The sequence below is a fragment of the Copadichromis virginalis genome, linkage group LG22 (genome assembly GCF_057382275.1).
Source record: "Copadichromis virginalis isolate Kocher_CV1m ecotype Utaka linkage group LG22, C_Virginalis_male_GT1.1, whole genome shotgun sequence".
Taxonomy (NCBI): domain Eukaryota; kingdom Metazoa; phylum Chordata; class Actinopteri; order Cichliformes; family Cichlidae; genus Copadichromis; species Copadichromis virginalis.
The window spans coordinates 4,874,789-4,890,333 of NC_140638.1; the positions used below are offsets into that span (position 1 = coordinate 4,874,789).

At 39.2% G+C, this 15,545-nt stretch overlaps 3 protein-coding genes across 7 annotated transcripts in view; 1 reads left to right on the forward strand and 2 right to left on the reverse strand.

Moving 5' to 3' along the window:
* LOC146682478 (CCR4-NOT transcription complex subunit 3-like) overlaps positions 1–3,800 on the reverse strand; it is a 42,987-nt gene extending 39,187 nt beyond the window's left edge. Inside the window, exon 1 of the mRNA XM_085445911.1 lies at positions 3,660–3,800. The gene's annotated coding sequence lies outside the window, so the exon portion shown is untranslated. The remainder of the gene's footprint in view (positions 1–3,659) is intronic.
* Positions 3,801–6,004: 2,204 nt separating this feature from the next.
* Positions 6,005–10,354, reverse strand: LOC146682479 (coiled-coil domain-containing protein 106-like). Of its 3 annotated transcripts, none has more exons than XM_085445928.1 (7): positions 10,121–10,354; positions 8,795–8,965; positions 8,313–8,504; positions 8,096–8,233; positions 7,773–7,988; positions 7,272–7,432; positions 6,005–6,913 (listed from the first exon to the last, which is right to left on the reverse strand). In XM_085445928.1, the coding sequence occupies exons 1-7, from the start codon at positions 10,158–10,160 to the stop codon at positions 6,758–6,760; spliced, it is 1,074 nt and encodes a 357-aa protein (XP_085302054.1). In that variant the 5' UTR covers positions 10,161–10,354; the 3' UTR covers positions 6,005–6,757. The 3 variants fall into 3 exon arrangements, with proteins under 3 accessions (XP_085302054.1, XP_085302053.1, XP_085302055.1); XM_085445927.1 differs by having other exon boundaries at positions 8,075–8,233; XM_085445929.1 differs by lacking the exon at positions 10,121–10,354 and adding an exon at positions 9,743–9,854 and having other exon boundaries at positions 8,075–8,233.
* Positions 10,355–10,684: 330 nt separating this feature from the next.
* LOC146682480 (transmembrane protein 238-like) lies at positions 10,685–14,879 on the forward strand. Of its 3 annotated transcripts, none has more exons than XM_085446678.1 (4): positions 10,729–10,793; positions 11,838–11,862; positions 12,207–12,364; positions 13,682–14,879. In XM_085446678.1, exons 3-4 carry the CDS (start codon positions 12,214–12,216, stop codon positions 13,849–13,851), a joined length of 321 nt encoding a protein of 106 aa, XP_085302804.1. In that variant the 5' UTR covers positions 10,729–10,793; positions 11,838–11,862; positions 12,207–12,213; the 3' UTR covers positions 13,852–14,879. The 3 variants fall into 3 exon arrangements, with proteins under 3 accessions (XP_085302806.1, XP_085302804.1, XP_085302803.1); XM_085446677.1 differs by having other exon boundaries at positions 10,732–10,793; positions 11,841–11,862; XM_085446680.1 differs by lacking the exon at positions 11,838–11,862 and having other exon boundaries at positions 10,685–10,793.
* Positions 14,880–15,545: the final 666 nt, after the last annotated feature.

A 15,545-nucleotide genomic window follows, 5' to 3' on the forward strand; every position in this document is an offset into this window, starting at 1 on the left:
GAAAGGCATATGTGACGACGCCGGCACCGCTACTGCTTGTGATGCTCTTTTGACACATAAGCTGAGTGAAACTAAGAGCTACAGAAAAAACATTTACATTTTTATTTGTGTTGCAGGAAGTGTGTCCGAGACAAGAAGTGATGCAGCAGGTTTGACCCCTGTTCTTAAAATGCAAATTAGGAGGAGATGAACATTTAATCACAATCAAAAACAAAAATGGCTCCTTTGCATTGGATCTTGTTTCAATTTACTTTTTAAAGGTGCACCACACAAGATTTTTTTCTCTTTGCATGTTTCTGTTTGTGGAGTACCATCTGACACCTTTTACTGTTCTGTCAGGTAGGTAGCATGCATTCTTCTAACTCTTTGGTTAATGATGATTAGCAAATGTTCCCTGACAGTAGCACTGCATGGTAAAAATGCATGCAGCCTACCTTTTTCCATTTTCAGTAGGCTTCAAACACCTTGCCTGTGGCTATCTGCTGATACAGGGTACTGATCCAGTAGCAGAGTTATATTAATAAGCTCCATCTCAGAGGAAGAGACTGCAAGTCATTCTTTTTGTTCAAGACAACAGCTGAAGTGAAAAAATTCTAATTGAGTTGAGCCGCTTTATGTTACCCTACGTGTAATAAAAGCTTTCTAACCATTGTGAAACCAAACCAACATCACTCTAGTTTCAACATGATATAATGACCAAACATAAGAGTGAAAGATTGAAGCCAATGCATCAACTCAGCTGAACTTTTCAGTCACATCAGCTTACTTTAACCACAGTCTGCAGTTAAATAAAAAAGGTTTTGCAAACATACAAAGAAAAGCTGCGGTGTACCAGCCATGAAACACCACCGAACTGCTGCTGCTGCTTTGTTAGCCTCCTCCATGCTACGTAAGCTCTGTCACTAGCAGCTACTGTCATGCACTGAAGTAAATACAGAACCACACAGAACTGAAGTGAATGCATCAGCCATCACTGACATCAGATCCAGCTGTTATAGTCAGGATCAAATCAATACCCAGTCGGCCCATCCCTAACTCCAACCCCACCAACTGGTGATCGTTCTACTAATCTGGAGATCCACCGCAAGCTGAAGCATCGCTAATCAGAACCCGAAGCAAGTGAACAACTGGTGCTCCTACTCTGAGCTCACAGAGGCTATAGAGCAGAACACGATCAACTGCTACCAGCTGCAGTCCAAGTCCATCCACGGGATGAGGAACTCATTGAAGAGGCAGCCAATATCACTATTTATTGTCTCAAAGGACACATTAGTAATCAACTGACATGACTTTTTCATGGACGATACAGATAATTAACAACCAAGACTGACCACCAGTATTTGGTACATTATTACATTTGCAGTACAAAACATAAAAACTTTGCAGTCAATATTTGGATATCTGGAAAATGTAAAAAAAAATGGTAATGGTAAATGGCCTGTATTTGTATAGCGCTTGTAAAATGTTTTTAAAGATGGCTGTCTATGGTTACCACATGATGACAGAAGACTTCTTACAGCTGTTTTAACCTTCTGCAATGACAGCCTATAACATAACCTATGCTGACGCGCCTGCAGGCATTCATGCTTGTATGTGGTGCATTACACGTTAATTACCTTGTGGTTGTGTCCTGGTATTTTAGATGCAGTGCCAGCCTTGATAGAAAAAAATGCTGGGACTTTTGTGATGGGTTTTTTTTGACCCTCAACTTTTTCAACTTCTTTGTACATTCCCTCACATCCCTCCCTCCTGAAACTGCTGACATCTGAGAGTCCTTACATTGAGGCTATGATTATTATAATCTCGCCGATTTATTTAAAAACTGCAACACAAAAGTAGCTGAAATGCAAAGGAGGAGTCCAAGGTACTGAACAGGCCAATTACAGTAGCTGTGGGCTGTGTCAACATGATATGTAATTATGTTTCTAAGTAGGTGCACATATAGGTTATAGAGGTCTCTGCAGCATAGGTTTACTACAGATGTACTGATCCCCAGTTACAAGGGAGAAATCTATGGATTCACAAAGGCCACACTTTGTTTCATCATTGTTCACTCATTCAAGGCATGGAGCACATGTCCTATACAATTTTATTTTATGTTCCTGTCCTGTGGCTAAAGTGAGACTGTCAGAGATTTGCACACCTTTAGTTTTTGAGTTTAGATGCCGAGTGATACAAGGCACATAGAGGTAAATGCCAAGAAAAAAAACAAACGGCACTGTCATCACCTTTTACATCCCGATAAACTTCCAGAGTGGAAAAAAAGTATTTCTCCAGAGGGTTTATTATCCATGTGTGGACCCAAAGGCCATTTTATGTGAAGAAGGCCTTTAGCTTTAATCATGACTGGTACACACAGTACCTTATTTGAACCACTGATTTAAAAACAAAAAAATGTGTGATATGCTTTACGAGCTGCAAAACAAATGAACCAAGCGGTTAAAAAATAAAATCATTTTGTTGCAGCACTGGAAGAAGGGAATTTCCATTGGAGGTGGATGAAACCTCTTTGAGAAACTGCCAAACGCTTGTCACTGTATAAACAAAAATTTTAAAAAAGGACTCCAGGTGACTCCGGCATGTAAAGCCAGGGTTTTCCTGCATAAGACAAATTTTGCTACCCCCTCAAAAAGAGACCCCCCCCCCTGCGTAAAGTACATTATTGCCTATGAAATGGCCAAAAAAACAAGTTAAAAAACACTTGTGTGATTTATGACTTTGTCTTCTGGTTATCAGCTTTCCCTTGTTTTGTTTATTATGTATGCTGCCTATTTTTAGTTTAATCTACACTTTGATCATTCCACTTCTGTATGTCTGCCAAAGCATTCTGTAAACTGTGTTTTTTTTAAAGGTGCAGCATAAATAAAATTGTATTCTATTTCTGTGATGACAAGTTATGTAGGAAGTTCAACTTTCAGGGTTTGGGATTAATAGGTGATTGAAGCCTTTGTGGTGCTGTTGAACTTTGTATGCTTGCTAAAGGTAATCTCACATTAAACCACCTTAGCTAACTAAACTCCCAGCTGTGTGTACTTATTTGCTAACTCTTTGTCCTCTACTCGGTTTCTGGGATCAAAACTTTTGCGGGAAACCTGGACTCCGACTTAAAAGAGCCTCACTGTTTAGTAACTGAGTCCTAGTCTGAATAACAGAACTACAATAAAGAAACACTGTCAAATAAGCTCCAGCATTAGTTTTACATACATCTGCACACATCTGGAGACAGCCCCTTCCTGTCCACACTGAACTAAGTTTGGACCAACAGAGGACGCCTAGCCTTTTATGACCGTGTCTGACAGCCGGGCTGCTCTTTGAGAGGCTTTGAGCAGACACCCAGGTGGCGTTTGTGCACCGAGGGAGTAGTATTTGTTAACCCGGGATGTTTACAAACAATGCGGGCATCATTACTCTGAGAGCAGCTCCAGCCCAGCACATACACTTCAAAACAAACTCAACTTCGCGTTACACACCGCGGCTCGGCAGAGGAAGTTCCGACTCTAATGCAAACGCGCACACTTGAAGTTGTTGGCAGTACCGAGAGCTGCAGCTTCCCACTGGCTGCGCTATTTGATGTGGGAGACACAATTTGGAGAGGGGGGAGAGAGAAAATAGGGGGAAGGCACACAAATTCATCACTTCTGGCTCGACCGTCACTTTACCTGGATTTTTCCGAGGTGCGAGTGCTTTCCTCAGTCGCCACACTCCGCTAAATCTTCAGCGATTCACCACGAAGGGTTATTTCCTTTAAAAAAAATGTCAATTCTTCTCGCTAAACAATCACTCCGCACATCCAAGATGGCTACCAGGAACACCTCCTCCTCCGATGCCCTGTTGGACAAGAGTTCCGCCTAGCTCGACTGTGATTGGGCACCGAAGGCGGCTCCCGCGCTTCTATTCGGTGAAACCGGTTGTCAGTCCAAACAGGCTGGTTTTACTACTTCCAGCGTAGCTCCCGCTCTGATTGGCCCGCTCAGAAAGGTTAAAGGGTAAACTGAGTTTACGACCTCCCCCCGCCCCCTTAGACACTAAACGCACCCCCTGTGTGCCGCAATGTATTGTGGGAAATGAAGTTTGTGCAGTTGTCATTTATTTTATATTTTTCTATTTTGAACGCCATGACAGTAAACGTTTATTATAATGTTGTTTTTCTGCTAAAAGCTAAAAGAGTAGTTTATAATAGATAAATACATAAATATAAACGTATACAAGCTGTTTATTTTAGTGGGTACAAGTTTGAATATTTTGCATAATTCAACGCTTAGTCAATGCTTAGTCAAAAAACTGAGACCTCTTTGCATATTGCAAATAACAATTTAATGAATGGCATTATTACATACAGTACTGTGCAAAAGTCTTGAGCCATGCTGTCATGCTGAAAATGAAGCTGTTCCCAGCTGCTTTCACAGTTATTACAATATCACCTGTTTTCATAGGATCTCCAACAAACCAGCTGAAATGAAGCTCCAAACCATCACAGAGCTTCCACCAGGTTGTACAGATGCCCATAGCCACAACTCTCCTGTGACCTCCCATGTACTCCTGCAAATATTGATAACAAATTGTAGCCAAACCTTCAAAATTGGATTCAGCACTACTTTAGACCAGTTGCCTTTAATGTGCATTCGAGTTATTGTGTAATTTGGCATACCTCAGCCTTTTTCCCCCTCCTTTGCTAAGAATGGCTTCCTGACAGCCATTTTCCACTGAGACCATTTCTTTAGTGAACAGTAGACATAACTGAAAAGTCAGATGCATCTCTCAGGTCTTTGCTGGATGTTTGCTGTCATTTTGGAAGGATTCAAGTAAAGAAATGGGAACAAATTGTGTGTTTTTGCAACAGGGTGCAAGTTACAAAGTGTCTAAGACACAATTTAAAATGGGATCTTTGCGTGTAGACAAAACTGAACTATTTCTTGAGTTTGGTGCTTTTTTTATGCTTGAAAGGCTCATAGATCAGTGCAGTGGTTCCCAAACTTTTTTTTGCTAGGCCCCCCTTTGTTTTACAAGAAAAATGTTAAACACACACACGCACGCACGAACACATCCTCCAACCACACGCACCCATATTTTGCTCCATTGCGGTTTATTTCACACCTCAAACATTTTGCAAACAATTAAGCAAATACAAGTAGCCTAATCTGCAATAAATTACAGGTAGTAATGAAATAAACTACTAAATCTTTTACGCTACGTCCACACCTACACGGGTATTTTTGAAAACGCAGCTGTTTCGTCCACACGTAAACGGCGTTTGGAATCAACGAAAACAGATTTTTTTAAAAACTCCTTTTTTGCGTTTACGTGTGGACGAGGAATACAGAGTTCGTCACGTAACGTCAAAGGTATGTGCCTTTTTTCACGTCACGCTGTGCTACACATTATTGTTTACATGAGATGAATTGCAGAATGGCAGATAGAAACAAAAATACTGTTAATCTGACTATCTTCAGGTTTTACACGCTTATACACACGCAGTTACGGCCAGAGGCGTCATTTTGGAAAAAAAAAAAAAAAAGCAAGCCTTCTTCAGTTTGCATAATGACTGAAACTAGCCCACTGGTGAACAACGGGCTGTGAGGTCAGTTTCATCATTAGATTAGTGAAAAAATAAAATAAATAAAATTACAAGCAAATCCCAAATGATGTGGAGCATAAAATAGACCTATAATAAACCCATATGTAATATATACATTTAGATGTACATGAAAAAAAACTGGGAAAAGATTTTTATGTTTTGAGCCCGGCTCAATATTAAATGTTTTGGATCCCATTGATCCCTAATAACAATTTCTCTTTATTAATGAACTAATTCCCCAAATTCTTCCACTGGAGGGCGCTAGAGTTTGCAAGTCTAATTTTTCTTTTTTTAGATAACATCTTTTTAGCAAAACATTTAAGTCTAATTTGATTTCTTTAGCTCTTAATGACTTTGTTTGTAAACACTGAGCTCAGCACGTTGTCACTTTGTCAGCCTCATTACATCAAATGAGTCAGAGTCAGGAAAACAATACATTAATACATTTAAGGTTATTTAATCTATTGTACAGTATTGCATTTTACATGTTATGTTATCAGAATTGAAAAAAGAAAAAAAATTCACATCACCGTTAATACTTTCACATTTAACTTAAACAACTTTTGTATGAAACACATCAATGAATAAAGTTTTTTTAATGAAACATCAAAAATCCATGTACATCATTTCAGTGCAAAAGGAAAAATCAAACACTAAGCCAAAAATAAAGATAATAAATATTTCTCTCTTATATAACAAAACTTTGAGGCACATTTACTCGAACTTCTGTCTCTTATACCTGCTCTATAAAATATCTGCAGGTACTGATGAATCAGACGGTTCCCTCAAGAAAATTATAATACCTCAGAGATGAGTTATTATAATTAACAACATATGCGCTCTCTCTTTTTAATTCTTCAGTTAATTTTTAGGGTAAAGCAAAAAAAACAAAAACAAAAAAACCCCCCAAAAAACAAGTACTTCAGTCTTCAGTGTGAAACACTGTCATAGCTCAGAGGAGTAAAAAACTACTCTCAACTGTAATAGCTGCACAAGGAAAAACAAACAAAAACATAAATAAAGCAGTTCAATGAAAATAAATAAATAAATAAATCAGAATATGCCCTGTAATTTGGCATTTAATCTTCTCACATCCTATTATATATTCTGACTTTAAGAAAAATGAGAACAAAGTGCAGAAAGCTCCCACCAGCTGGTCCTGCTGCCCGCCTCGCTCCGCTCTCAGTTTCTGAACCTGTAGGAGATGGGCAGCAGCTTGTGAGTCTTCTTCATGGTCTGGACTTTGGCGTGCGTCTCGTCATCCATCGTCTTGTAGCACCTCCGGGCGTAATCCAACAGCTTCTCCTTCGACGCCTCAAACTCTCCGACTTCTGACACCTGCAGGAAATGTTGGACTGTTCACGGATTCTAAAATAATTTCAGTTTTATAATATGCAAACAGAAGCTCTATGCAGTTATTCCTATCAAGTTTTCTTATTTTTAGAGAATCCTACATGCAAAGAATTATTTCAACACTAGAAACTTTAATAGAAACGTCTCCTTGAGTCTAAGCGCTTTACTTGGAAAGTGTGATAAACTTAGAGTGAATCATTGGAGTTCCTTAAAATGTAGACTTTAAAAAAGAAATAGTGGAAATTCACAGATACAATACAGATGGCAAATTATTATTATTTTTCTTCAAATTACTTAGTTGAAAGAACAGCTCAATAAAACAGGAAATCAGAGGAGTCCTCACCTTCTCTGGAGCCACCAGCAGCAGCTCGGCGATGGGGGAGGTGGAGGCCATGGTGTTTCGGTCGACTCCGTGGATCTGGAAGGCTCTGGACATGCTCCTCACCCGCTGGTAGGTGGACAGGATCTTCTTGTAACGGATCAAAACCCCGTCTGGGTCTTTAACTGATGGAAGGAACATAAAATGCTGAGTGAAGTAAGTGTGTCATAGACAGGAGGCTGAGGCTCCAGCACAGTGTTGTTGTAGCGTTTTTGTTTCCTGCTGATTCAGAATGATGAGTTTCTAATAACGACTTCTTAGCTGGGGTTAGAAATGCAAGTCGAGCCCATATTATGTATATTTGACAACATGGGGGAGTTTGGATAAAAATGTTTTTGGGATTAAAAACAGAGTTCTGGATTTTAACACGACTTTTGTTTTTTAAACTTTTCACATCAGAACCAAAACAAGATTTATGTGAATTATAGTTATATTACATCACGTCTTCTGTCACATGACTCTCACCTCTCTGTCGTTCCCTCCCGTGTGTGATCCTGAAGACCCTCCTCATCTTCATCCTTGGCTCTCCACTGACCCGCCCTCTGCCCTTCTTCCTAATCCCCTTCTCTACTGAAGAGTCCACATCTTCCTCCTCTTCCTCCTCTTCTTCTTCTTCCTCCACATACTCGTCCTCGGTGTAGTATTTGTCTTCTTCCACGTGAAACTCCTGCTTGGTTACAGCTACAAAAACCCCAACAAAACAAAAACATGACAAAAAGACTTCTCTACTTTAAAGTTAAGCATTTAGAACATATTCATTTACATACGTGTGTCAGCATCTTCCTCACCAGCGTTGCGGCGGCTCCGAGATCCTGATCCCTGGATGCGTTTGAGGGTCATCCCGGACCTGGTGGTCATGGGGGACGGAGGGGAAGGAGAGCTGGCAGGCTGGATCTTCACACCACGCTGGGCATCCCCGCTCCACTCTATAATTGGGAAAACACAAAATCAAATGCTTTTTTATTTCTGAAAACTTTAAATGGGGTGAGAGTCAACGAGCCTGACCCTCAGGACTCCTCATGCTGACGATGAAGCGGTCCAGCTGGCAGCGCAGGAAGTTGCGTTCCTCCTCGAGCTCCTCGATGCGCTTCTGCAGCCAGGCGTTCTTCTCCAGAGTGACGTAGAGGTGAGCGCGCAGGTTAGAGATCAGGATGAAGGTGCTGTACTGAGAGTGAGGAGGCTCCTGCACCACTGGCTCTGCAGGAGGAGGAAGACGAGGGAAAAGACGGGAAAGAATGAATACATACATACATATCTCAAGTTAACAGTTTATGAATACGTATTATACCAGGAAGCCAAAAAATACATGTTTTGTCGAAATGTTTTTGGACAGTGACATGTTTGTAGTTTTGCTTCTATAAACCAGCACCACGTGTTTAAAATCAAACAATCGGGATGTGATTGAAGCTGTTCTTTCTAGTTTTTGGTCAAAGAATTTAACAAAAGCATCAACTGTTTGGGAATTACAAACATTTTCAGTGACATACCATCCATCATCTGCTGGCCTTGGTTCAGGTGATAGGGAGGAGGTCGTTCTATATTCTCCTCCAGGGGAAAGGAGACCTCGTAGGCATTTAGATATAAACCTCCTCCTCCTCCTCCTGCTGCTGATGAAGATGATGCTGCAGCTGCTAATGATGACTGGGGCATGTAGTGCTCTGACATAAAAAAAGAAAAGAGGAAAAAACTCAAAAATAGTAACTAATAAACCTGAAGTCTGTGAAAAATGTTTCCATCTTGCCTTTAATAAATATTATCAGTATGAACATTTTAATATGTTAGGTGATATTCCACACAACAAGAGTGTGTCTCTCTGTCTACCATCTATTGTTTCATACACAAACACTAAGTTCACACTGAGGCCTTAGTGCTGAACGTACAGGCATATATATATATATATATATATATATATATATATATATGCACCCGCTAGCTAAAAAGCTAGTACACATATACATATACACATATACACATATACACACACACACACACACACACACACAATTATTGTTATTATTGGGCCACATTAGTAATAATTCTGTGGTTTCAACGTTCAGCCACAACTTTATTTTCTCTTGCTCATCCCCAAAGGTTGTGCCTTATTTAGGAAATGCTCTCAATTAAAAAGTCATTTTTATAGAGATTAATAAATTCAGTTTTTCAAAATCCCGAGTCAAAGCATAATACAAAAATAAGTAGCAGTGACAGAATTTTGCTATAATTGATAAACTCATACCTTTTCCCTTTAGCTTTACTAGCTTAACGTCCTACCCAAATTCAAAGACATAATATTTATAAAATATATATATATAATAATATGAAACAAAATAACGAAGCGAAAGTTTACGTTTTAAAAAGAGACTCTTATGGTTGACGAATGCAGATTAATTACTGCTTATCAGTCGCTTGTTAAGGTTAATAAACCAACAACTCACCGAGGTTACTCGCATAGCCTGGTAGCCCGCTTACGCTTTAGAAAAACGGCGTGAAAGCCCAAAGAGTGAAACGAAAAGAAGGAAGCAGAGCATCAATAAAACAGTCATTACAGAAAACTAGCAAACAAACAAGAACCGTGTATTTAAAAGTAAAAGTGATGTCAGGACACAAAAGGGCAGCCAGCACTGCTTCTCAGGAATGTTTGTGATCAGGTTTTAGCTGCGTTAAAGCTAAAGGCGAGTCCACTTTTCATTCTTTTAACATGTGCAGGGAAGAAAAAGAAAGAGTGCGTTTGGAGAAGGTGTAAAAGTTTAAATGTCTGACTCCTGGCGCTCGTACGCCTGCTGTGGGCAAGTGGATGGGCCGCATGTTGTTACCTGGTGGGCTTGCATCCTCTCTGCTGGTGGAAGGATTCATGGCTGAGAGGTCTGCCGGGCAGCAGCTACAGAGCGGTAATAAACCGCGTGTTTGGATAAACCTGTTATTATTTGTCTCCAGTAGTTCTGTGCGCAGTTATACTTCAGTAATATGACCTGAAACCAGCCACACCTGCGGCCCTACAGCCCGCCTCGCACACTCCCGGTGGCAATTACCTGATTATACTGGCGGGAACAGGTGTACCGCGCGCAGATTTAGTTGTTTCACACATGCGCAGAGGGGCGGTGGTTTTTTTTTTGTTTTTTTTTTACCCCCTAAAAGATTTCCATTCAAATTAAAAGAAATATCTAAAAAGTGTTAAAAGGGACCCTTATTATTCTTTATTAATCAATAAAACACTCACATTAAATAAATACAGTGAAACTATAACAATAAAAAGTGCGTTTTAAAAATAAATTTCTTTGCGTTTATGAAGCTGTAAAATGCCAAGAAGCAAAGGAAAAGAAAAAGAAGAAGAGGGTGAAATCCGGACCGGAAACGTGTCACCAGAAGGGCGTGGTGGCTGCAGGTGAGTAAGAGCGCAGATCAAGCCGGAAGTGAAGAACACGGTGGAGAGAACAAACCCGTCTACGGAGGCGTTGTTTTTTATAACTTAACGGACAACAGCAGCACGTGAGTCAAAGTTTATGTGTGAAAGAAAGTCTTTAAATTAACTTTAGTTCATAATCCAAGAGAACATTGTTATGTTCTCCTGTTACAAACCAGGCAGAAACAGCTCTGGGTCTAGTTGACCGCTTGCAAAAAGATTGAATCCTCCTGTCAAACACAGTGACGCCGTACTCCTTTGTGTACAGTGTACTCTTTACCGGCTTCAGTTAGTTCAAAATGCAGCTGTGTGTCTGCGTTACTGACTGTGAAGCACTATGGTTAACTTTATTGTTTTTAATATTTGCTATATCAATAAATTTTGGTTTGATTTGATATGTTTGGTATAGTCTTATAAGGGTCTCACACAGGCAGCTTTCACATAAATCAACCCTCTTATGATGAGCAGGCAATTCAAATTTGGGATAAGAAGCTGATAACATTACACTGTTTCCATAGTCTTAAGAAATTAAACATGTAAAGTTTTGTATTTTATTACATTTGCCGATCTTAGATTACTTTGCAGATGCTCACACAATCAGTGACTAACACAGTAACCTCGTGGTTCCTCTTAAGGCTTTTGGTTCAGTAACATGGAGCATCTATGGAAGCTGCAGGTTGTCATCAGAGATGTGGATCTTCTTACCTCCAGAACTTAAACTGCCCCTAACAGGGATCATCTTGAAACTAAACTGAGACAGTTTTTAAAGCAGACTCAGTCACGAATCATGTATAACCTACTGCTTCTGGTTCTGTGGTACATTATTATATTGCAGCTAGTGTCATCTTTCTGCCTGAAAGACACTGTTCTAGTAGAAAGTTTCAGGTCCCTACTGTCCCTAGCTTTCTAATGAAGGAAAACAGTTTTGTTTTGTCTTTTAGGAAATCATCTTTGGAAGGCTGTCTTAAAATATAATTATCTAGTTAACCACTTGAGCTAGAGCCTTCATATTATCTGGTACCATTATCTGGTACTCTATGATTAAGAACGCTCAGGAGTGGTGTTCAGTTTAACACAGAATCACTGATGCTCAAAATCCCTAAAATATTTGAATGTGTCATCTTTGTCAGCAGGTTTTGGAGGCCAGTTTTGCAGGTAGGAGACTGATATTGTATTTACAGCTTCTCATAGACCAGGATCATAAATTTCTTTCAGAGACCAAATCAGGAAAGCAGTCCCTCCTTCTTTTGACATTTCAGATTCTAGGCCTCTGTCCCATGTATTTAGCTTTAATCTAAACTCTGATCAGAATGTAAATGTCTGAATTCTGTGTATTTACAACATTTAATTTAAACATTTAATATGTTTAATTTTGTCAGTGTTAACGTGAATCATTCTTCCACTAGTACATGTGGAAGCATCAGTGATCCTGTAGCGGGTTTAGTTCACCTGTGGTTCTGTCAGATTGTAACAGTCTTTCCTCTCCTCCTCCCTCCCAGCTCAATAATGGGCGAATATACTGGGTTGTCCCACTGTAAACTGGCTCTGGCGTTTGCCGTGTTTATGGATGTAGTGGGTGGAGCCGCTCTGCTGGTGGGGGTCTTCGCCAATCTGAAGATCCAAGACAGGGACCTTGGAGACGTGTTGGTGTACTCTGGTATGCTTGTGTGGCTTAATCAAAAACAGAAGTGGGTTGACATTAAACAGAAGTGACGAGTCAACTGGAGCGTGAATTAGAATAGAATAGAATAGAATTCAACTTTATTGTCATTGCACATGCACAGGTACAGGGCAACGAAATGCAGTTTGCATCCATCCAGAAGTGCTTTAGTGATATAGATATATTACAATATATATTAGCAATAATATAGATATGTAAGTATATTACAGAAATGGGTCTTAATTATTAGAATTAATATAAACTCACAGTCATAGCAGCATATACATTAATTCACAAGCAGAGGAAGGAATTTTGCACATCTCTGTGAACTTTAAAGCATCAAAATTAGCTCTCTGCAAAAGTTATTATAACTTCAGGTACTCAGTGAATAGCTGTCTGCATATTTGTAGCTGTACACCAACACACACACACACACACACACACACACACACACACACACACACACACACACACACACACACACACACCTCCTCTGCACCCGCTAGCTAAAAAGCTAGTACTCTGACAATGGTGCCAAACAGGGAGCTGATGCTGGAGGCAGACAATTTCAAGATAGGTGGGAGAGAGACTGCCATGTCTCCATTTACCTTCAGGGAACAGACAAAATGTGATTCTCTGAGCCAAATCTCAAAGTGATGGAGCTTCAAAAGCAGATTTCTCACAGCAGTGAAAATAGTCGAGTCAGCTGTTTTCAGAATAACTGCAAAGTTTATTTGCAGATTCTTTCCTGGCTGGAAGCTGGGCTGCAATATCCACTCATCCATTCATGCATCCGCCAAAATGTGCCAGCCAACTGCATATATGACACCAATGATGTAATTACCATTTCCTGGTGATTTGTGATTTTGTCCAGGTGGTCTTAACCATGCAAACTATGTAAATATCAGTTATGTGGAATATCAGACAATATCAAAGGCTAAACTGCAACAAAGTCAAACAAATGCCAGACTCTACAAATATGAAACAGCATTTGAACTTTTACTGTGCAGTAGAAGTACAGAGCACAAGAAAGGAGTAGAGTGACCTTTATGATAGAACTGCAACAAAATAGATGAGGAGATAAAATGTTACACAAAAACATGAGAAAACTTGTGGGTGGAAATTAACTATTACAGAAAAAGGCTTAAAACAACACGTGCTCTACATCTTTTTTTATTATTTTTATTAAGGAGATAATCTTTGCTTCTTTCTCAAGACTAGATCATTAAATGGGCTGGGGTTGTAATTGTTCTGTTTAGATGAATTTCTATGACCTAGTAATAAAAAAATGATGAATCTGTGTCCTCTGCTCAGGAGCCCTGTTTTTACTCGTGTCTCTGGCCGGATGGGTGTTGTGGTACAGCGGAAACATCGAGGGCCTGTCACTTGCAGATGACAAGAAGCAGGGACACATCAGCTACGCCGTCGACCGCATCGCCCGAACCCTCAGCCGCAAGATACGCTCGCACAGATACCGCAGCTGAGCAGGAAGTCCCTTTCATTTTAAAAGCCTTTTGATGGTGTTCAGTGTTAATGAAAAACAGATGCTGAATGAAACTGTTTGTGTGTGAAAGTGTTACAGACCTCTCCAAAAGATTTCAGAGTGTTACAAAGCTGAAGCGTTTGCCTTATTATGACCAGTATTCTTCTTTTTTATATATATCATCTGACTGTTGTTTAACAGAGCAGTGTTGTCTCATTGGATTTCAATAAAAAAAAGCTCTTTATATAATTATGAAAATATGTTTTTTGTTTTATTTGATTATCAGGTTTATTTAAAAGTGACTTAAATATTTAGTTTGAAACTAAAAATGCAACAAAAATAAATGTCATATTAATATTAATACAGCAATCTGTCAATAGAGACACAACAGTAGGCAATAGCAGGACAGGTACTGCGTGCATTATGTCATTAAATGGCCTATTAATGCCATTTTATTTATGTTACAATATAACAGCTGTTAGAATTCACTATTGTATTTATTCATGGATTTACATATATAGCGAACAATACAAGACTAATATGCATATAAACCTCTGCATATGTTAGAACTGTTTGTAATTAAAATAATTTTTCAGTTGGACAACATAATGAAGAGGAAATAAAGTTGTAATGAGGTTACAGACAGGAAAGTAGTAAAACAAAGAACAACAGAGCATTCTGACAATGCACAGAAATATCGAAAATCATACCACATTGTAATATATATAAAATATTATAATATCTATTAAGCATTTTACTCAGTGGTGTTTCAGTGAGGTTTTGACCTCCCCTGTGTCATAATCATACATACAATAAAGGCTCTCTACTGCCCTCTACTGGTGAGCTGTGGGACTTAGAAACAACAATTTCCATCTACAGCCTTTATAGTATAAGAAGCTTATGGGAGTAACTTGTAAGTTAAATCATTCAGAATTTTTAATTTAGAATTAGAAAAAAATCAAACCAAGAGTTTCTAAAGTTTTATTTTTGCAGTCATTTCCAGATCATGTAACCAATATATATTTATACACAGTAAAACACATATAAACAAATGAAATGGTTAAACTGAGAATTATAAGAACAAAATAAAGTAATCTTAAATTTAATGGGACATGGTCATGTTTACTGCCGTGGAGCTTCCTGTCTTCTTTCTCGGTGTTTGGAAGATGTTAAGGTTCAAAATATTGGGGATGGAGACAAGAGAAAAAACCACAATAACAACACTGGTCCGGCCGGGTTGAGTCAAACGATGATTTAATGATCACACACGTGGGAGATGGACACTGATGCAGACAGCCTCAAAATCTCAAAATGGTGGAGCATTGCTCAAACTTTTATAGCCTCTGGTGCCTCCACCTTATCATAAAAAGCCTAAACATTCACATGCTCTCTCTCACACAGCGCCTGAGCTACGACCTTGGCTCCCTGTTTATCTGCTCCTGCTGAAATGGGGCAGAAAACTCCAGCACACTCTATTCTCTTCTACTCAGACAAATTAGACAATAACCTTCTGCGAACAGTATTTCTTATAACTCAGCAATATAATGCATCATAAAACAATATCATTCATTCACAACAAGTCAGCAATTTAATGTAATGCAAATCAGTTTAACTAATGCAATAGTTATCAGCTTCTTCTAATTCAGGAGAATAATGCAAACTAAAACTACATAATAATTCACAATCTTTAATTAG